General features: G+C 37.3%; 1 protein-coding gene across 2 annotated transcripts in view; it reads left to right on the forward strand.

The window, feature by feature from the left end:
- Positions 1 to 22735, forward strand: part of SLC12A2 (solute carrier family 12 member 2) — a 61783-nt gene that overhangs the window by 22157 nt on the left and 16891 nt on the right. For both annotated transcript variants that reach the window (XM_075138158.1, XM_075138157.1), the window contains exons 5-16: positions 1098 to 1237; positions 2834 to 2944; positions 6004 to 6112; positions 6545 to 6672; positions 6760 to 6844; positions 10362 to 10510; positions 14476 to 14583; positions 15554 to 15677; positions 17101 to 17202; positions 18421 to 18576; positions 19663 to 19762; positions 21060 to 21171. In XM_075138158.1, coding sequence (XP_074994259.1) covers positions 1098 to 1237; positions 2834 to 2944; positions 6004 to 6112; positions 6545 to 6672; positions 6760 to 6844; positions 10362 to 10510; positions 14476 to 14583; positions 15554 to 15677; positions 17101 to 17202; positions 18421 to 18576; positions 19663 to 19762; positions 21060 to 21171 — 1424 coding nt within the window. The remainder of the gene's footprint in view (positions 1 to 1097; positions 1238 to 2833; positions 2945 to 6003; positions 6113 to 6544; positions 6673 to 6759; positions 6845 to 10361; positions 10511 to 14475; positions 14584 to 15553; positions 15678 to 17100; positions 17203 to 18420; positions 18577 to 19662; positions 19763 to 21059; positions 21172 to 22735) is intronic.

Genomic DNA, 22735 nt, shown 5'->3' on the forward strand with positions numbered 1-22735 from the left:
CACAAAGTAAACAGACCCAAAGGGAAGGATCAGGTATGAATCTTAGCATTATGTCAAGCTTAGTTTCTAAATGCCCTTTCTTTTTTTAAATTGCATTATACATATCGGATTTTCCTGTTCTTATGAGACCCACTTTTTTTTTTAGAGTCAACCTTGCAAAATACTACTTCATTAGAAAATTTGAAATGCTGAATGGGAAGAACTGTAGAACAAAATCACAGTTGTTCCTATGAAAATCTTACATTACAGTAATATTTTTCTTACGTTAACATTCTCATTTGCAAAGTATGTCAGAGCTGGGTACCTACGTATGTTTTGCACAAGAACTGTAATGCAGTGAAATTAAGGATTTCCTGTTGCAAATTTTGAATGTGCACTCAATTACTTCAGACTGGAGGTGGAGGATTTTGTTGCTTCTAGAAAGCTTAGCCTTAAATTGGAGGAGTGTGCCTTTGCTACATTTTTTTAGTTTTGCTCTTCTCTAGTGCTCTAGGTACTAAGTTTTCCATTTGTCACGTGTGAGGTTTTAGATATTTTATTTGTCAAGCTCAAAAATACAAAGAATAGGTTCTGAAAAATAGAGTGTCCGTGTGATTGTTTTGAGAGTCCCATTGGAGGGCAGAAAATTCCCTTAACAGAGCTTTAAGAAACAGGTTGTGGAGGTTTGGAACTTGAGTGGATTTATTACAGTCTACTTTGCCTGTTTCTTGAGCTATAACTAATGAGAACGTGTAATAGCAGAACTATGCACAAATGCTTTGAGTAGTTTGAAATAAAAAGCCCAGTAATACTGCTGTTTGTGTTTTACAATTTGTTTTTTAACCAAAGAACTGGTTGCATAGCTGAATAATACAACGTGGTGCATGAGTCAGGTGATTATTTCTGACTGGTGTCTTTTGTTAAAAACTTGAAATGTATTCCTGAAACTTCAGCATGCCTGTCCCTACAATACTGAGTTTTGGGTTATTTTTTAATACATCAGGGAAGATGAAATAATAAATAGCATCTTGTTTGTGTAAACTTTAATTTGCTGATGATTGTCTATTTCTAGGCTCTTTCATGTAGCGTTTTTTGTTTTTTCTTCTTTTTTCTTTCAGGAGGAGCATATTACTTAATTTCCAGAAGCCTGGGCCCGGAGTTTGGTGGCGCCATAGGTCTGATTTTTGCATTTGCCAATGCTGTTGCAGTAGCAATGTATGTTGTTGGCTTTGCAGAGACAGTCGTGGAGCTGCTCAAGGTATATGGATGATAGTGGTTACATTGATTACACTGTCTTTTATGCAAGTTTGAGCTGTCATCTAATCATAGAATCATAGAATGGTTTGTGTTGGAAGGAACCTTTAAAGGTCGTCTAGTCCAACCCCCCTGCCATGGGCAGGGACATCTTCAACTAGATCAGGTTGCTCAAAGCCCCGTCCAACCTGCCCTTGAATGTTTGCAGGGATGGGGCATCTACCACCTCTCTGGGCAACCTGTTCCAGTGTTTCACCACCCTCATCGTAAAAAAATTTCTGCCTTATATCTAGTTTGAATCTACCCTCTTCTAGTTTAAAACCATTACCCCTTGTCTTACTACTACAAGCCCTGTTAAAAAGTCTGTCCCCATCTTTCTTATAAGCCCCCTTTAAGTATTGAAAGGCTGCAATAAGGTCTCCCTGAAGCCTTCTCTTCTCCAGGCTGAACAATCCCAGCTCTCTCAGTCTTTCCTCATAGGAGAGATGTCCATCCCTCTGATCATTTTTGTGGCCGTCCTCTGGACCCGCTCCAAGAGGTCCATGTCCTTCTTATGTTGGGGGCCCCAGAGCTGAACGCAGTACTCCAAATGGGGCCTCACCAGAGCAGAGTAGAGGGGCAGAATCACCTCCCTCGACCTGCTGGCCACCCTTCTTTTGATGCAGCCCAGGGTATGGTTGGCTTTCTGGGCTGCGAGCACATACTGTCGGCTCATGTCCAGCTTTTCATCCATCAGTACCCCCAAGTCCTTCTCGTCAGGGCTGCTCTCAATCCCTTCATCCCCCAGCCTATATTGATAACAGAGGATTGCCCTAACCAGTTCAAAGACATGAAATGAGGTACAAGGTTACTACTGATATATCAGTAAAATGCTACTGTAATTCAGTAGCTTTTTGATAAAGAACAAATTAGTATTGGTGTCAAATGGAAACTTCCCACACTGTTTATCTACCTGAAAAAATAAAATGTGTAATTTGGGGTAAAGTCCAAGCCGGCATTTGAGAAGAAGAGTGGCTGTACAGATACATGATGCAGAATCATACATTGTTAATGCTGAGATTGTGTTAGTGAACTGTTTCTTGAAAGTGACAGTCATTTATATTAAGCTCATTTTCAAAGGAGTTCTGGTTATTAAAAACAATTCCTTAAGTTAAACACAACCAAGCGTTACTTGTCTGTTGGATTTTTTGATTAAATTAATACTGAGAAGAACTCAACCATACTTTTTGTAGTTGGGAAGAAGTTTGGAATGCATTAAAAGAATTAAGAGTAATAGTGGACAACAAGTAAAATACATGTATAGGTGCAAGATGGTAGCAGTTGCCTTGCTGATTAATTCTCTGGCAGTTGAAGACAGGCCGTTCTCTCTGGAGATGGGCTGTGAATAGGAATGATCAGTTCCATTTAGAAGATTCAGTGACTTAAAACAAGGCAAAAACCAAATTACCTGTGTCCGTATAGGGAATTTAAAATGAGTAAATTTGTGGCATAGGGGTTAACTCTATTACTAAATTGCAGTCAATAAAATGCTATTCTGCAGTAGGGAAGATAAGTACTCGATAAAGTATATGACTATTTTTTTCTTTGTTTGTTTTGTTAGGAAAATGGAACATTGATGGTTGATGAAATGAATGATATCAGAATCATAGGGGCTATCACAGTGGTTGTATTGCTGGGTATTTCCGTTGCTGGAATGGAATGGGAAGCAAAAGTAAGGAACTATCACCTTTACTTTTATTCTCTGCTTCATAATTTTGATTCCATTTTCTACCTCAGCTGTTTCATTTATTTTTAATACATTTAGTGTACTCAGTATTGCATGCGTGGTATGTTAGAAGTCAGTCAATGGGCAGTTTTTACATAATAGCTCTCGGTCTAGCACTAGCATGTGCAGGTCTGGACAGCATTTCAGACCGTAGACCACTTTGCTCCACTGGAAGCTTAAGCATCTATGAGAACCTAAAAAACAGCATAATCTGCTCTTAATGACACTGTCAAGTAGGTTGACGGTATTACCCTGTTCTGGAGATCTACAGCACAACAAGAAAAGGTAAGAGCATTAGCATGGGAATTTTCCCTCACTGGGAACTTCAAGTGAGCTTTATGGATGAAAAATTCAGGGCTGGATCTGAAGCCAATCTAAAGTTGGCTAGTTTCTGCTAACTCAAAACCAGTATTCTTATCTTCCCTTCCACTTTCTTCTGGTTTTGTTTTCACTGGGAAACAGCCAGAGTGTGTGATGCAGTCACTAGGCCCATCATTGAGGAGCGTTGTGGACATTGGTGGTGATGAATGTGGAGGAGGAACCTACTTTCCTCATCTTGTGGCTGCATGGTCTTACGTCAACTCTGATTGTGGAAACAAACACGTACAGATCCTAGGATACCTTAATGTAGAGGTTGCCTTATTAGTTTTCTGTTCTGTGTTACGAGGCAGTGTAGCTTGCTCAGTGTTTCCCACACCTGGTAGACTTTTTCTGAATATCCATCCATAGTGTGCTCAAAAATAATTGAGAAGAGCCTCACGTGGTTTCCCTTCCCATTTGATATTTGGTTCACAATAGCTCCTGTTTTCTGCAGTGGGAGGCAACTGAAGGAGCTTCTTCATGTAAGTGTAACAACAGTTGCTTATGTTCGTGCATCGAGATGATAATGATATTTATAATCGAAATGAGAGGGTTTTTTCTCATTGTTGCTTCCAGTCCTTGAAGTAGGGATCGTAGAAAAAGGAAGTGAAGATCATTGGGTCCAAGTGAAGATTACTTGGATCTACCACAGGAGAAAACAATCTACAGAAATTGACTTCGGCGTGTACTTTTAAATTGAACAGCACACTTCTGTAAAAATTTTTTACCTTTCTCAGGTAGTCCTTCACTGTCTGTAACTTGAATTTGTAGTGGTATCTTTACGCACCTGACTTTGAACAATACTGTCCTCAATCTCAACCGTTTAGTTTTTCCTTTGAATGAATTAGTTGTTATTAACCCTCTGGCCACTGTCACTTCAAGTCACAAGAAATACCTTGCTTTTGCTCTGTAGCATGAACAATTCTATAACCATAGCTTGCATGAAATACTCCTGTTTAATGTTTCTGTATCAAACCTGAACTGTGGTATCACTGCAGTGTCATCCTTACTAGGAAATAGGTAGCTTTCAAAAATCCTGTGCTCAATGCAAATATTAAGGCTTGTTGGCTTGGTTTCTGCATCATGGAAGAAGGCAGGTAGGAGCGATGGCAAGCAACTGAACCTGTCAAACAAGCGCTTCATGTGGGTTAACATACAGCTTAGCATAGCAAAACACTAATACTTCCCTCTTGATTAAAGTATCTATGATGCTGTCCTATGCCTTCCCCATGACTTAGAGAATGCCTTGGAAAATGGGACAAGGGGAATCTATAATAATGCCTTTGAAGTAGATCTAAAAGCGAAGAGAGACTGGGATTCCAGGGAAGCCTACTTAAAAAGTGACTTCTCAGAGTTTGTGATCTCTTACCACTCAACTCCTTGTATTGCAGTCTTAGAAGCCCATTTTTTGTCTGAGACTTTTGAATGTAAGGAGGATATTCAGAAAATGCTCTTAGCTTCAGGGAGAAGCCTAGGTTTGTTACTGGATAAATCCACTTGTGGCAATTGCTCTGTGGTAACTTCATGTTGAATTCTCTGGGCTTATTGAAGACTTCTGTAAGCACCCAGCTGCATTCTTACACCTCTTGTCTATTCTCTGGGCTTGGTAAAGGAGAGGTCTAAGTATGATGCCCAAAATGGTTTCTTCAGGTGGCCTTGTAACTCTGCACTTTGCTGCCACGGTCTGTTTATTGCTGTACTACTGTTTTCTTGCGAGACTGTGTGAACTGAAAACTGTTTTGTAACAATCAGCAATGCCACGGTGCTATTGCATATTAAGTTCTGATATTAGGCATGAAAACTAAGTCAAACTACAAATCACTTCCCATGAGACACTGGCATGTGCCTTTATAAGGAATCAAATAACACAAAAGATAACAGGGCAGCGTGGTTACTTAAATGTAAAACCTGAACCATCTCTTCAATGGCTAGATTAATCTTCAGTCACACTTTTGAGGCATTGGATGGTTTAAAGTACTTCTTGTTCCAAGTGTAGGGTTTATAATGGTTTTGTTGAACAGTGGCTAAAAATCCAGGTTGCAATGAAAAAAATCTCAAGAAAACTAGAAATTAACATGTAATTGTGGTAGTCTGCAATTTAATTTCATAAATAAGGGTTGAGAACATGAGAACGTAACAAAACAGTCTAGTCCATTGCATAAAATAGCAAACAAAAGCTGTTTGATTCCTGATGTAATAAAATTCTTAGTAAAGTAAATATCGCATACTAAAGTATAAGGCAAAGTATTATGATCATGGTTAATAAGGCAATACTCCTAGCATCTGTGAGCATTTAGCTGCTCTTGTGAATTTCTTCAATCTACACAAATCCATTCCTTCTGGAAGACTTATAGAGAAAATAATTCTTTTAGGTATTTTGTCTTAGGAGTATAACTTTGAGGGGTACGGTAATAACAAATTCTCTTTTGAATGGACATGAAACTTATAAATTATTCCTACTTCTTTATTAAAAATCCTGGTACATGTTCTCTCCAGCTTGCCTTATTTATTTGTGGAAAACGAACTGAGAAGACTAAGCTGAATTTGGAATCAAGTTAATATTTACATTTTAGAACACCACATTGAAGCTTGAAACTGTGAAAAAGAGCAAGTTCTTCTGTCTGACTGCAATCGTTATGTTTCAGGCACAGATAGTCTTACTGGTGATCCTCATACTTGCTATTGGAGACTTTGTCATAGGAACATTTATTCCTTTGGATAGCAAGAAGCCTAAAGGTTTCTTTGGTTATAAAGGTATGTTGGAACAATTAGTATTGTAAATATCTTTGCAAAAAGGAGACATGCTGTCATAATGAAATTAAACATCTAAAATAGCTTATAGTCCTATTTAACTATAGAGATTTTTTTTTCTGATTCTTTCAAACTTCTGCAGTTTTGTTTCTTAAAGCTATTGGGCCAAAAATCGGTCCTGCCTCCTCAATATCGATTATATTAAATTTTAAAAAGCTGGATATACTTTTTCTGGTTTTAACAGCTGTTTAAGTTACTGTGGTGATTTCTATTTTGAGTTGAAGTGATGAATTAGGACTTAAATATTCTATGCTTAATTTTAAGAAGGTCATATAGCTGTGACTTTCAGCTTTTTCATGGAGCTAATAATGGCTGGAATAGGCTTGTACTGTAGCTTCTGTATGGATATTGATAGACTTAAATCTTTTTCTGCAGCTGAAATATTTATGGAGAATTTTGGACCAGATTTCCGACATGAGGAAACTTTTTTTTCTGTATTTGCTATTTTCTTCCCTGCTGCAACTGGCATACTTGCTGGTGCAAATATCTCAGGTGATCTTGCGGTGAGTAGTGAATTAGCAAATATTGTTCACAAACACTGAGTGTATATTTATCTCTGTCTTCACTGTCCACTGACACTTTTCTTTCAGGATCCTCAGTCAGCCATACCTAAAGGAACACTGTTGGCCATCTTAATTACTACACTGGTTTATGCAGGAATTGCAGTATCTGTAGGTAAGTAGAGAATGTTTTTATCTTTATCTTTTCACCTTAATTCTGAAGGTGTGTTTTGATATGGTTTATGTAGTTTGTTATGTAAAGTCATGACATAATTGACTTTCATGCACGGTAAAGTAATAGCCAGAGGTTTCTAATTTTTATTGTTGGTGGTTCAATTTTCAGCTGGTTTTCCTAAATGAGTGATAGTTTTCTAAGACTAGTGACTGCTTCAGACTAAAGATGACAAAGGACTTTGTATGGATATTTCCTCATTTGTTGCAGTTATTTGTGTTAAAAGATTTACAATTTAGCAGTGGGATAATCCCTGGATTAGAAAAGTGCGTTTTCGAAAATACTGAACAAACCACCTGTATTGATTTGAAGATGATGGTAGTCAGCTACTTACCTGAAGAGAATTGTGGGATGATAAAACAACCTTTTTGGTGAGGGTGCATGAGCAGTAATTCCCCAGTAGAGGAACAAGAGTGAGCAGTACCTTTATCTGGCCAGCCCACTTTCAAAAGTGTTGTCATGTTCAGAAACATTGTCTGTAGTTTTATTTTCATGTGGAAAGAGGAGAAACAATCATAGACTGATCTGAGTCTTGTATAACCTCTCTTCTCCCTCTTCTCTGTAGAAGTTGATGCTCTCTATATCAGTTTTGCTTTAGAGCACCAGTGGTCAACCAGGTTTTTCCCACCCATAAAATAATTCTATTCTACTAACCTTAAGAACATAAGATTGCAATCGTATCTGGAATATTTCTTGCTTATGATTGGAAATGTTTTTATTTGTGTCACATAAATTAGTTTCTGGCAGCAGTAATCAGTTTTCTTATATGAAAGACCTTGCCTTATCTTGGCTGTGCTGCCTTTTGAATGAAATTCTCATTTATAAGAGTACCATTGATCTTACCACTAATGATACTTCCTTTCCAAAGATACCAATCTTGCTAGTCTGCCTCTGTTGGCTAACATTGTACTGTAGCTCTGCCAAATAGTTGCTCTGTAGTGATTGTGCTTTATGCAGCATAATGACCTACACTGATTTCCTAATTAGATTGACCGCATAGACCTCTGCTACCGAATTTGAATGCTTTAGAACTTGAACCCACATGAGAGCAAAATGCTCACTAATATTCATTTGTTAATGGAATACTTTGATCATCTTTCAAACATGAAAAACCTCATTTTTCATATTTTAGCAAGGGACTAACCCAGATGTGCAGGTGGCAGGATGAAGATTGCATAAGCAACTTCTATATCAAAATTCTTGAAAAACATATTTCAGAGAACAATATTTATTGCTTTAGAAACAAGGAAAGATCTAATAAAAAAACAAACTTCTGAGTAGGGTTAAGACATGCTTTCTGTACACAGAAAAGTAAAACTAATTAACAAGAGATTAGCTGTAGTTGCTTGGAGCACTGGAGAAGTTAAGCATGCTCAACTGCAGTCTGAAGGACTCGGGGTAGTATCTCTGGAATTCTTGGTGGTGGCATGTAGTTAGATAACTTGATACAGATGGTCTGTTAACCTTCTCAGGTTTATAGCACGGCAAAACTTTATTTGACTTTGGCAGGAAACATGCTTGTAAATGCCTATGAAAAGGTGAAATCCTGTTTTTACAGGAAAGAAGACCTAGGGATTCTTAGAGAAAATGTTTCCACAATCTTACAAATAAATACAACTTTTCTGGACTCTTTACTTGTGTCTAGGTATCTTCTGTGAGAATGGAGCCTGCCCAGCTGGCTTCTGTTCTGCATTCTGTCATAGTAAGGCTCACATTGAGTTTGTTCATAGTGCCATTGTCCCTTTCTGTCGTCCTTGGACTCTGTGTGTGAAAGGCCTGCCAGCCGGCTGGATCTGAACTATGAAAAAGGGAATGAGGAAGAGGAGGGCTGTGATAGTGCACCGTAGCTATTTAATGGGTTGCTCAACTTAATGGATCTGCCACTGCAATCTGTTACCAACAAAATGTTATCTACAAATAGCTCAACTAGTAACTGTATTGTCACATCCGTTATATACTGCTTGAATGGCTGGGGCAAATACTTGCATAGTGGAGGAGAAGAAACTTTCTCTCATACAGAGCTTTTAATCCCATTTAAAACAGAACAACAACAACAAACCCCAGCCCCTCCACATACCCACAAGAAAAGCGTAAGACAGGTGATCAGTATAGGAAACTTACTGAAATTTAACCAGTTGGGTCAAATAAGTAACTGAAAAATAAATCTGAAGAGCAGAAGGATTAAGTAATGTCCCCTACCAGGACCAAGTGTTATTGTGGACTGTTAATCAAGTTCTAACAACTCAGAAGCAATCTAAATATGGTATAAGTATTTAGGAATTCATTTTCCCAATGAAAAAGAGACAAATTACATAGATAATAAGGATTGTAATTGGAGAAACTTAAGCTTGCAGCACACCTGTGCCCTCCTTATTTTCCAAGGAAGTAATTTAGGTCCTCAGTAGCCACATGGTTCTGTTCCCAGGACCTGCTTGTCATTCAAGTTCCTAAAAGACCGAATTAAGGGAATTCTATTGGCTACTGCTCTGTAGACTTCCCTCTTCTCTTCTCCACTCCTTATTTAATTCCTGTTCGTGGAAGTACTTGCTGGTGTCCAAACAACTTGATTACCTCAACTATTAAACCATAGAATGTTAAATAATACTTAGTCTGCTCTAGTTTGTTTTGTCCTTTATGAGACAAAAAACCTTGAAGTAGAAGACCTGCGGGCTTTTCAGTACTTTTTAGGTTTTTTTAGTACCTAAGAGCTGAAAGGCTGTGTATGCAGCATTTTCTTGACCAGTGAAATTACAAATAATCATAGATGAATTGAAGACAGAAGTTTAAGTGATAAACTTAATTATGAAAAATGTGATAGGAATGGGACTGTGTGGCTTTGTTTTTCACCAAGAAGCCAAAAACTTCGCATAGAGGTGACTTGTTTAAGTGTTGGGAAGTGGCTTGCAACAGGCTTTCATGACAAACTACTTAATTTTTTTTGAATGTCTGAGCCATATTGACTGGGAAGGAAGTAGCTGCCACGCTATGCACACCTGTCTACAGACATCTGTACATACACTACAAAAATGCATTCCTCTAGGAAAATTGACAAAAAGAGAAACTATAAAATCCAGTGATGGTGCATAATACTAACTTCAATTAAAGAGCTATGCAGAAACTCATAATTCAGAGAAATAATATGTTGAGCTAAAATTGTGCTGTTAAACTTTTGCAAGTCTATTGTTTTCCTCTGTGCTAAAACTTTCTTTTTCTTATTTGACTAAGATTTATTCAAAAACTGAAGATTGTCTCAGGCAAGAGAGCACTTAGTTTGCTTGTTTGTATTTGTTCCTCACAGTGAAGGTGTGCTTAGTACTGAAATGTATTAAAAATATAAATGCCGCATTTTAATGTTGCTCTGTGAGAATATGCTTACATAAAAAGAGAATCGAGCTTGATACATGTCCTTAAGTTCAGGTTCAGTCTGCTAATGCCTTTTTTGTGATTGTGTCCACTCCAGGTTCCTGTGTTGTTCGAGATGCCACAGGGAACGTTAATAACACCATTGTCACCGAGCTGACAAATTGCACTACTGCAGCTTGCAAATTAAACTATGATTTCTCATCCTGTCAGACAGGCTGTCAGTATGGGCTGATGAACAATTTCCAGGTATAAAACTTTCTCCTAAATCTGTTTATTGGCTTTTGTGTTTGTTCTTTTTTGAATTGCACATTAAGAAAAATCATAGAACTGGTTTCCTGTGATTGTATCTTTTTAAGTCATAACTTCGGTAAGGTTGCTCACCATAAATGTTCCTTGTACTTCTAGTAAGTTAGTCATTAACGTTCTAGTTTCTTACCATTTGGTCTAAGGAGTGCTTCTATCTCCCAAATTATTCTTGCTCTTGTCTGTGGAAAAACTAGTGGGTTCCAAATAGGAAAAGTCACTTTCAAGGCCAGGGGCTGCACAGAGAACGCAGTGCGCTGTACACCCCCCTTTTTGTGGGGGTTTTGAAAACTTCAGCATGGAGACTGCACAGCATCTCTGGACAACCTGTGGCAGTGCTTGGCCACTTTCTCCGTGGAATTTTGTTTTTCTAATACCCAGTTGGACTTTCCCTTGCTCTTTGTATTTTCTGTCATCCTCACAGCTTTTGCTGTGCATCTCTGAGAAGAGTCTCATTTTGTCTTCTTAGAAGATGTCAGAAGGAAATCATTTGCATGAGAGGCTGTCTACCTATAGATAAACTGCTGTCCATTTTCTAACTGAACTGCCTTCAATTTAGTAGCTCTTAATGGTAGCTGTAAGGAGATTTTTTTTTTTTTATAGGCAAGTCACAGTGTGGGGGCGGGGGGGGCTCCAAGCTTGTATACCTCTCAAGCTCTTTATACAAATATAACTTCTTTCTGTAGGTTAAATAACTGAGAACAAAAACTTCACAAACATAAATTAATTCCTACAGTGAGCGAAGATTGTTGTATTTGTCTTACAGCTTGAAGCATGCAGGTTCTGAGGTTGAAAGTGCCAGCTTACTCGTGTGCACAGCCTGATAACTTTATCACTTCAGTATACTTTGTGCTGCATTCAGTTCTTCTGGCAAAGAATTATTTTGAAGTTAGTGCTTAGGCAGCTCAGGTTTTGAATGTGTTTGGGCAACAAATGGATGACTTGTAGTATGATTTACCTGTGGAAAGCTTAGATGATGCTAAGAAACTTAAAATGAGAACAGCTGGTGAGACAGGCTTAGTCAGACTTGCATAGAAGGACCATCTTCGGCTTCTGCTGTAGGCAATGCAAATGAATTGCAAGTCCTCGCAGGCTTTGGACACTTTTCTGCTCGGTGCCAGCGACATTTCTGGGCCCAGGCTGTCACCTGGTGGAAGAGTAACTTCAGAAACTTGTTTTGGGCTCTGTAGCCTCAGCGTGGAACTTCCCTACAATAAGTTATAGCTTTGGGTAACTTAAATCCAGAATTTGGTCAACTTTGGGTGAAAGTTGAAAGTAGCATGAAATTCCATTCCAGAAACAGTGTAAAAGTTCTGCTAAACATTCCTCCTACAAAGAAAGGCAGCTGTAAAACATTTGAAAAAAGTCAGGGAAAGAAGGAATTGAACAATGCTTTGTCCATATTCATTATAAAAATCTAATTTTAAAGAAGCTGCTGCTTGTTTTCATGTGGCATTTTTTTCTGCTCCACAATGACTGGACCAAAGAACTGAAACTGTAGTCAAAATATGATATTTCATTATCCCAAATGTTTGAAATTTAAGAAATCGACAAAACAGTAAATGCCAAGCAAACATAATGAGTCCCTTATCACCAGTTACAACGTATCTATCTCACCATGCCAGTGGTAACAGGGCAATTCTTACAAGATTATCTGTCCTTCCAATTCTCTGTGTTCTTTCAAGGATGAAAATTTCAGTGCTATAGCTAACCGCATATGTGGACTCCTTGGTTTTGTGGTCATGAGGTTTGGATTATGGTGTGTATGTTGGCTGGGGGGAAGGAACAGTGTTTAACACCATGGCATACTGGTTCTGCTGGAACTGGTTCCCCTTTTGTTCCCCTAGCTTAGAAGAAGCTTCCTAATGTCTCTTACATTAGTAACCTAAGTTGTAACTTACTAGCTTTTAAAATGGACCAACATTATCTGCATGCATCTTACACAGATTTCTCTCAAATTTATAAAACAGATGTAGTATTCAAAAATAGTGTAAATAAATGGAGGCAATGAACAGAACCTAGAAAGAGAATGTAAAATCTGAGCAGATTGTAAAAACTAAATAGCAAGAAGCTGATGCAACTGTAGTAAAGTGAAGGCCTCGAAATAACAATGTTTTAAATTGGATGGGAAGAAAAGTGATGGAGACTTGTACGCAGATTCTGTCCATAAGAAGTCCTTCCAGGGAAGATTGATCAAGTCATCCTTGCAGAGAAGAAAATTTTCATAGTGCTTCTACAAAGATTATTCTATGCTTGTTTATTATGTTGCTATAGCAAAGGCTTCTTTCTAAGATATTTGTCAGTAAAGCATATACACGCTTAACTTCTCTTCTAGAATTATAGTGTAGGGTTATTCCAAACTGGCATTTACAATTGTAACTTACTCTGTTGATTATAAAACTAACTTAAACCTAGGAGGGATAGCTTAACGTATGTTCATTAGTTTTATTCATCTATGAATAAAGGCCTGTCCTGCCTTTTTTTTGTTGTCAACTACAAATATGCTTCAGGAAATTCTCTCCTTCATTTGTTACACCACTATGACAGCTACTTCACTTTCATCTTATGCACCTGCAATTACTTAATTTCTCTTTTTAGGCAAGGTAAGCCTTGAAGTGACCAATGAAACCTGATGTAATGTAGAGATTCAGTTGGCTCTTTGTGAGACCCAGCAGTCTTTGTCAGTCTGATCTGGAGAAAAACTCTAAATTTTATCATAAGTTTAGCCCTAAGAATATGAATAAAACTTCATCAGTTACCTGTACATTGTTTCTGAGAGTGTGTCCTACCTAATAAGATTGCTTTAGACAGCTAGATTTTATGACTTCAGGTGACAGTAACTTAAAAAGTGGATACTTCTTCATGATCTTTCTTGCTTTCTTTCAGTCCCTTTCTTGATACTCTAGGTGAGGTTGCCAGGGTGAAAGAGGCAAGTAATCAGTGCAAATGATGCAGAACCTCATTCTGACACATTGTGCTTGAAATGCACTGTGCTGGGTTTGATCCATTGACTAAAAACATAAGCTTTTTCAAGATGGTATCAAATTCTTAAACACTGGCTGTCTTCAATCAGCTTAGGGTTTTGTTTCATAAAGACAAGTGCTCTATAGTTCTGTATAGCTCTACATAGTTCTGTATCTTAGTTCACTTGACGCATGCAAAGCCGGATGCAGCTATGGTATGGAAGTAATCAGTAGAATGGTAGAAGAGGGTCTTTAGGCTATATGGCAATTAGACAGAAACTGCTTTAGTTCTAATTTGGGATTTTTTTATATCTTATCAACATTGTTCTTTTACACTTAGCTTACTGAGCATTTATCATTTTGTTAGTCATCCAGTCTACCAAGAAAATTGCATATTGTATTTCACTCACTGGGGTTACAGAAATGTCCTAGGATGTGATCCTGGGGAGATAGGAAGTAAGTTTGTCCTGTCCTTGTGGTTTTGAATGGGAAACAAGCCTAACTTAGAGTGATGGAGATGTTGAGAAGGACAATCAGCTTTCCCAAGATGTTCCCCAATTTCAGTTGTTTTGTCACTTGGGCTTTCTGAGACCATGTTATTCAGTGGTAGACTAGTCAAAATATGTAACAAATTCCCATGTATTTTTCTTCCATGACTTATTTTTAATCCTCTTATGAGCCCATGGAGACTTTTGCTGTTGATTGTTTTGAACTGAGAATTACATAACGGGACTACATATTGTCTGAAAAGTCACCTTCTCTTGTTCTGAACTTAGGATCCATTTATATCCCCTGATTTGTCCCTAGTTCATTCATGATAGTCAAACAGCTTTTAAATGGAGGGTACATAGTACTTTATTTTTCTGTTGAGTAGTTAATGTTGCCATCCATTTGTATAACATACTTTTTCATATTCTTTTAAAAAAGTAATTATTTTGCTTTTAGGTGATGAGTATGGTATCGGGATTTGCACCACTGATTTCTGCAGGTATTTTTTCAGCCACCCTGTCTTCTGCATTAGCATCTCTTGTGAGTGCACCTAAGATCTTCCAGGTAAGTATGGCGGCAAAGCCATAATCTTATAAAGAATAATTTCAATTAACTTTTGAATCGGAATTTTTGGAAGGAGACTCTGACATACTGCCATCACAATTCATACCAGTTGACATGAGTAGATTGAGCTAATATTTACCTATTGTTTAGAATGGGAAAACAGTGTGTTACAAAACATAGCTAGACTATAATTTGTTCCAGATCTCATGTGTTTCTGGTTAGTTTAGAGATTAGTTGTGGTATAACTAACATTACAGAAATCTACAAACTCCTTTAGATGATTTTTGGTGTAAGTAATAGTGGAGCACATACAAAGATTAGTTCATTTCTCAAAATCATCACAGAAGGAGACGGCATGAAGTAGAACCTGTAGCTGTTCAATCTTAGTCCTCAGAGAATATATTATCAAAATTACTGTGTACCAGTTCTCACGTAAATCATTTACATTGGTGCTCCTGAATGTATTTTGCTTTACCTTCTTTTTAACCATTTAATCTCATTCTTTGTCTTACAAGTTCTCTTCAATTGGGTGAAACTTCAGTGTCCCCTGATGACCTTCTTTCCCAACAGTTCAGTAGGGAGTCAAACGTAGAAGGGATTTTGTTGTAGAGTAGAAGCACGAGTATTGATGCAGAGAATTAGTGTATACATTGGGCAAACTTTTCACTTTCTGAGAAAACATCGTCTCTAAAGAAAGACTCTTTGTGATTGTAAGACGCTAGTAAAGTAAATAGTCAATTACTTACAGATGAGCGAAGCTTGTTCTTGTAGATGGAAATTACTGAAGGATAGAATATTGGAAATGCAAAATGTCAAGATGCAAAGACAATTGAAAATAGAATTAGTACATGGTGGCTATAAACCTTCTTTCAGGAAGATAATAAGCAGTGAAAGACAGCATTAGCAAGCATTAGTAAGGATACATTTTGAACAAAATGTATGCTGACTCTTGAATTTTATTTTTTCTTAGGCTTTATGCAAGGACAACATTTATCCAGGATTTCAGATGTTTGCTAAAGGCTATGGGAAGAACAATGAACCACTGAGAGGATATCTGCTAACATTTTTAATTGCTCTTGGATTCATACTAATTGGTTAGTTTGGAATTATAATAAATATCAATATCCTTTTGTCCTTTACAAAGCATTCTATTCCATATGATGACTTGATGACAGTGTCCTAGAGGTCTAATGCACTGCTTAATTCTAAGCCAGCATTCTAAATCTGTTTATTTTGAGGGTTACTTTCTCCTATCTTCTAGATACAGCTCTGTCTAGAACTGCAATAAATTTGAATTGAACTGTAGCAATACTGCACTTTTCTTAATAACTGCAGGTGTCTGTCTTTAGATACTATCAATCAATAAAAAGTCATCTTTTGCTTGAGGTAGAGAGATGTTATATCTTGAAAATATGAGAGTTTATTTCAGATTTGTAATAATTACAAACAGCTTCAGTAAATGGCAAACTTGCATGAATGATACTTTTTAAAGTGTGTTTTTCTGTTAAGTTACAAACAGTAGAGATGAGTGCTGATGCTGCTGTTGTTAAAGGTAAAGATAGTCTAGGTAGAATTAAATGTGTTCTATGTAGATGGCAAACTAATTGCGCTGTGTCCATCCATGAGTCCTGTACCAGTGCTTTTAAACTTCTTTTCCCAGTTTGTTCTTTCATCCTTCCCCCAAGTCTGCTTAAGGCACAGACATACCCATGATGTCCCTACTGCAGCATGCTGACTGGAAGCTTGATTACAACAAGTAGAAACTTGCAGACTAACAGGGCACATTCTGCATTTTGAGCACTTTTTTTTGATGGTGAGAGTACACATATAAATGTTTTGTACCATGCTGCCTCAAGGAAAGGAGAGCATCAGGTTCTTCCATCTCTTTCACTGAAGAGGGTGTACTCATCGTTGTTGTGATGGTATTGGTCTGTAATAATGCACTATACTAGTACCATTGATGCAACTTTTCATTTAAAATGCAGGCAGGTGAACATGTTTGTCACGTTGTTCACGCTAACTTTGTCTGCTATAGCCATTCACTGTAGTTGATTGTCTCTTAAACTTACTAGTATCTTGTTCTTTGCTGTTTGAGAATTGAGCTAGAGACGTGCTGCAGATGTATTAATGTTCTGTCTACTGTTTCTGACACTGTTCAGAACCCAGTGTATTGGTGCACTGTTCGATTAAGCCATGGTGGGAAAGAAATTTTCTGAATGAATTGTTTTGAGAAAGGATGTAGTGCTTCAAAAGTGGCAGTCCTGGAACACTTGGTAGTGTGGAAAAATGTTTATATTTTTAAAACTGAAAGTTACACTTCCTGACTATTAGAAGATAACTTAGTAAATAAGACACCATTAAGATAATAGCTCTGTCTGTTGAACAGAAGGGACAAACTGCTTCTCCTTAGAGTACATCAGAAAATAAGATTGTTTGTAGCAGATTTTTTACTCTGGAATCTACAAAGCCATTGGATTACATCTTTCATAACAGCCTGCTTTGGTTTTGGTTTTACAGCTGAACTGAACGTCATTGCTCCAATTATTTCGAACTTCTTCTTGGCCTCGTATGCCTTGATTAACTTCTCTGTATTCCATGCTTCTCTTGCAAAATCTCCAGGTAGGAACTACATTTTGGGGATAAGAGTTTAGCCTGCAATTTCTTTATGCATAAATACAATTTAAAAGGTATAAATATAAATGAATGTTTAATTTAGTTACTAAATTTGACTCTCATAGTGCATCTGAATTACAAGTGTAATATGGTGTGTATTTGAGTCTTTTGAAATTTTGAGGACTGAGTGATCCAGTAGAGCTTGGGAGCTACTAATTTTGTCATCTTTGCTGAGGGAACACAAGATAATTTTGGTGTTTATTCAGAAACTCTTGAAGAAAGCTTTCTTGCTAATTCAGTATCTGGTGTTCAAGAACCACCCTTTTGTCTTTTTTGGATTTCTCTGTTAATATGTTTCGTCTTCCAGTCCAGAAGAAACTGGAATTGCAGGTGGTATTGCCACATTTTTATAACCTTTGGTGTAGGAGGCTAGTTAGATTATAGGAATAAGCTGAAACCTAGTACTTGCAGAACAGATGTATATCATACCCAGTCCACTATGCATTTGTACTGAAATAATGCCTTTAAAAGCTTCTTAAGTTGCTGAACTGTAGATATCATTATTTTGCCGGAGCAGGTGCATAACTCTGTTTACACAACACTTCTGTGCCTAATACATGTGTTAATCTTGGGGGTTTGCATGTGTATTTACCTGATTTTGGATAAACTTGTGATAAATAAGGATGTAAAACTGTCAGTCCAGTGTTTTGACATATTCAAGTTCTACTTGAATATATCTGTCGTTTTCCTTTTCATGTGGTGAAAATTTCTGGCCATGTGAAAATAGTAAAAATACACAGAAACCGTCACTAGTATGTGACAGAGTGAGTCACAAGCTCATGATGATTAATGTTGTACTACCTTTGAAAGCAAAAATCAATTGTCAGGCAAGCTATTGCCAAAGGTTCCTGTAGCCTGATTCAATAGATGTACTGGCACAAGCATCTTCAAATTTTCCTTTTGAGATACGCTTTTAGAGGGTAATATTAGGAACATTTATGTATCTGTGTAAGAAAGATGCAAATTCATTGGAAAGGTGTTGGAAAATTGAAAGCATAAATGTACCAAAGTCTTTTATTTTGTACATTAGTGTCACGCATTCACATGAAATGTGATGCAGAACACTAGGGAAGGAAAAGAGGAATATAGCCTTCCTTCTCTTGCAGTAGTGATTAAATTAATTTCCCCCCCTCTTTTCTATCCTCCAAATTATATTTTGACTAGGCTGGCGCCCTGCTTTCAAATACTACAATATGTGGATTTCTCTTGTTGGAGCTATTCTGTGCTGCATTGTGATGTTTGTCATTAATTGGTGGGCAGCACTTCTAACATATGTCATAGTCCTTGGACTCTACATTTATGTCACTTACAAGAAACCAGGTATGTATAGGGGCTTCTTTTGGTTGCGGTGCGGGAAAAAGGGGTGTAGAAGAAGGGAAAAAGTGATGGCCTTTGGGACGGGATGGGAACAAAACAGCTTCTGTTTGGCCGACAAGTTCAAACTTCTGTTTCGGGCTTTTTAGTTGTAAGGAAATTGTAATTATGCGTGTATAGTCACTGCTGTTGTTCCCCTTCCTCCCAAATTATCAAGATACATGCTTTGCACTTAGACGTAAACATTTGAATAAAATTGGAGGAAAAGGTGCAGATGGAAAGAGCTTGGGTTGCAGCAATAAAGGCAGGAGGAAGGCACGTTATGTTTTGATAGGAAGTGAAAGAGGATGCTCCCTTACCTTTCCAAATTGAAAAGGGATTTGAGTGGTGGTTGTTTTTTCAGTAAACCTATAGCTATGAACAACAATTTATACACTTTCTTCCTTCTTCTAAAAGCACTGTATGATCGTAAGTGCAAGATGGAGCAGAACTGAACCACAGAGTGTTCCTGAAGTTGAAAATAAGGAAAACCCTACATCCTGGGCTATGAAGATTATGAAGTACTTGAATGATAAATTCATGCTATCAAAAGATGTATATGGGAACAAATAGAGAGGATACTGGGATCTTTCCTTTTGTTTCCTTATAAAAATAATAATCTAAAAGGAACTGCTTAATCTAGCAGTTTTTCACTGAAAGTATTTGACTTTGTTTAGACAATGTTTTGAAATTCCTTTTTCTTTTGCTGTGATACAAAACAACTAAACATGGCATTTTTTCCTGAAGTGTTTTTTTTTTGACTCTGAAGTTGTCACAATCTTTGAAATGTTGGGGAAGAAAAACCCTCAGTCCTTGCTTCCTATAATTGTAAAATATCAAACTCTAACTTGTTTCTACATTTCAACAGAAATGTTATCTTTAAATAGAATTGCCTATTTAGCTGTAGGGTTTGACTAGTATTGTGTAGAATGTACCAAGATGTAGCTTAAATCTTTTGTGTTTTCAGTTGGTATTCGATACTCATTTTGTGGTCATGTAGTTTTACAATGAACAGCTTTAAATAAAATACTGGAACTTCAAATCTTCCAACAGATGTGAACTGGGGATCCTCAACACAAGCTTTGACTTACTTGAATGCATTACAGCATTCTATTCGGCTCTCAGGAGTGGAAGATCACGTGAAAAACTTCAGGTAACAATATTACAGACATAGGAAATTACTTCTATGTATTCAGTAGGGTACTGTCATGATGTTTGCTATCATGGTTTCCATTAAATGCCTGGTCATCTCCTGTGAGTTATAACAACTTTGAATTTCATGACTGTGGACATCCTCTGGACATATTTACATTAGCATTTTATTTTTGATTAAGAATGCACTTTAGAAGCAAATCTATGGATAATGCCTGCTTATTGTTAGATGCCTCATGGTTTGAATCATGAACTGTGAATTGCGTTCCTCTTTGATGAAACTGAATTGGAAGATGTGCTCCAAACTGTTAATGAGCGTTCACTCCACATGCTTGGGATAAAACTGATCTAACCCAAAATCCCCAAGATGTGTGTACTGTGCATGTTGTCCTCAACACCAGCTATTTCACATTAGACATACTCTCTTGTTGCACTTCAGTAATGGCAAACAGGCTACACAAGTGTCTTTCATGCAACTGAAGAAGAGAACTGATTTGTTGTCTGCCAGCAGGGCTACCCAGTAAGGTCCTACTCAAGGAGGCAGTTTTCTCTCCTGCATATTTATGCCACTTTTAAGAGTAGATGTGGCAGTTAGGGACATGGTTTAATGCTATACTTGGCAGTGTTAGGTTTGTGGTTGGAGTCGATTATCTTAAAGGTCTTTTCCAACCTAAATGATTCTATGATTCTATTCTATGATTCTGATATGGAAAATGAACTGGAGCTGCTATAGAGACCGAGACAGATGACTTTAGGTGATTCTTACATATGAAAAATTATCTCCTGAAATGAATTCTGAAGTCTGGACACTTTCATCTTTTAAAATTGATTAGAACATTGTCTAGAATAACTTACTTGCAGTTGTTTAGCTCTGCCTTCAAAATGATAGTAACTTAAAAAAAAGCATGTGATTCCAGTTTTCCTGTTGGACAAAGAAGAAACTAAGCTTGAAAATGCAAAGGGATGTGACTTACAAATGGGGGAAGAAATTCATCCCTCTGATTTAGTCTTGCGTAAAATTTGTTTCAGATGTTTTTAAATGTGTAAATTTTCGGATTTGGTGGAATTACTAAGTTTGGAACCAGTTAATCATAGGTCTGCTGACAGTTGTGGAAAAATTTGTGTTTACTTAATTTAACATAGTCTTGTAAAAGTAGATAAGGTTACTACCTCTCCAGTGACGATTATGTTCTGATGGCCAATTTGGAAGAAACTTCTTTCTGTTAATAAAAACAGCCCACAACTCTAGATGAAATGAATTCCAACCTTTTTTTCTCCTCATCTATTCACAATTCTAGACCTCAGTGCTTAATTATGACAGGTGCTCCAAATGCACGTCCAGCTTTGCTTGATCTTGTTCATGCTTTCACCAAGAATGTGGGCTTGATGATCTGTGGCCACGTACATATGGTAAGTGTATTTCATCTTTACTTTGAAGTTACCTTGTTTTTGGTTTGGGTTTTTTTTTAACTTATTTGCTTTTTGTTTGTGGTTCTTGTTGGGGGGGTATTTTATTTTTTTATTTTTATTTTAAATGAAAGTGTCATTAGACGTTGAGAAGTGCAAAAAGAGATTTACTAGTAGGATTCACTCATGTATAGGTCATATTCCAGTGAGGTGCAAAATTAGTACCTTTGATCATTTGATGCTTAAATGCTGAGGAAGCTTTGTACGAGTAAAATGAATGTTGGATTACAGCCTGGGTCTCTTTCTGTCTTTGTCATACAGTCTCATGTACTCTCTCAAGCTTTGGGCAGAGCAGCTGGTCAAAATGATGTGCAGTATACAGCTAGATTTCTTCTCAGTGTTACTGTTTCAGGGAGATTGATTTCTGTGTAGATTTCTTACAGAGCCTAGTCTAAAATAAACCTTCTTCAGCAGTAAGTTCAGTATCAGTTTAGCCAGTAGTTAAAAATTTTTTTCAAGTAGTTTTTTTATTCCTTCAGTTATCAGATTCATTTCATCGGCAGGTGAAACAGTAATGTGAACAGGTATTTCCTTTCCTGTTTCCTTTCTGCCCAGCCCCTGGTATTTCACTAACTTTCCCTGCTTTTTGTCAGGATATGAGGTGTGGAGTTTTGGGGGGTTGCGGGGTGTGAGGACTGTTCTGCAAGGACATAATTTCAGCAGTTCTTACTTTTTTTTTTTTGAAGTAGTATCTTCTACAACAAACCTGTAGAGGTTTTGGGGTTGGGGGAAGGAAGCAAGCTTCAAGTAACTGTTCTTCAAAATGATGCTTGTCATGAGTTGTCTTAACTGCGATACAAGGTGGCTGTCATACTATGATCTGTACCAAAACTTCAGTTAGCTACAGAGAGGCTGTTGCATCTCTGATAAACATTGTAAATACATTTTAGCATATTGTGTAGTTTAGCTTCATATTTTAAGGCCGAACTTTTTCTGTCACATCACTAAGAACATTTAAGTACGCGTAACTTTAAATACAAAAATTGATTACTCTTAAATATGTTTAAATTTCCCACACTTACTAAATATGACTTGCTTCCGATCTAATGAACAGATAAGGGCAAATCAAGTTAATGCAATCCACAGAACATACATTTTGTTAAGCAAACATTGGCCAGTTTTGTCTTCAGAAACTTTAATTCTTTTAATTCCTGTCTATATAAACTTAAAATTTCAGTGAGTGCAAAGGACAGAAACTGAGTAGTACTAGAGAGGTAAGATGTCACAGATGGAATTACTGTCTTTCAAAAGTAGGGCTGTACTGGAAAGAATAAGATAGTGTCATCCTTATAGGAAAGCAATTCTGATTAGAGATTTTCTGGGAGCGTATGCTCTCTCTATTTCAAAATGCTTTCCTGCAAGAAGGATGACACTACCTTATTCTTCACTAACTCTGACCATTTGGTCAGAGTCTGTAGCCTTTTGCAAACTTGTGTCCTTTTGCAAAAACGGGGTTACTGTGTTCTTGATTATACCTCGTCCTGTATTCTACATTTTGATATCTAGG

This window comes from Calonectris borealis, chromosome Z, assembly GCF_964195595.1.
Source record: "Calonectris borealis chromosome Z, bCalBor7.hap1.2, whole genome shotgun sequence".
NCBI lineage: Eukaryota > Metazoa > Chordata > Aves > Procellariiformes > Procellariidae > Calonectris > Calonectris borealis.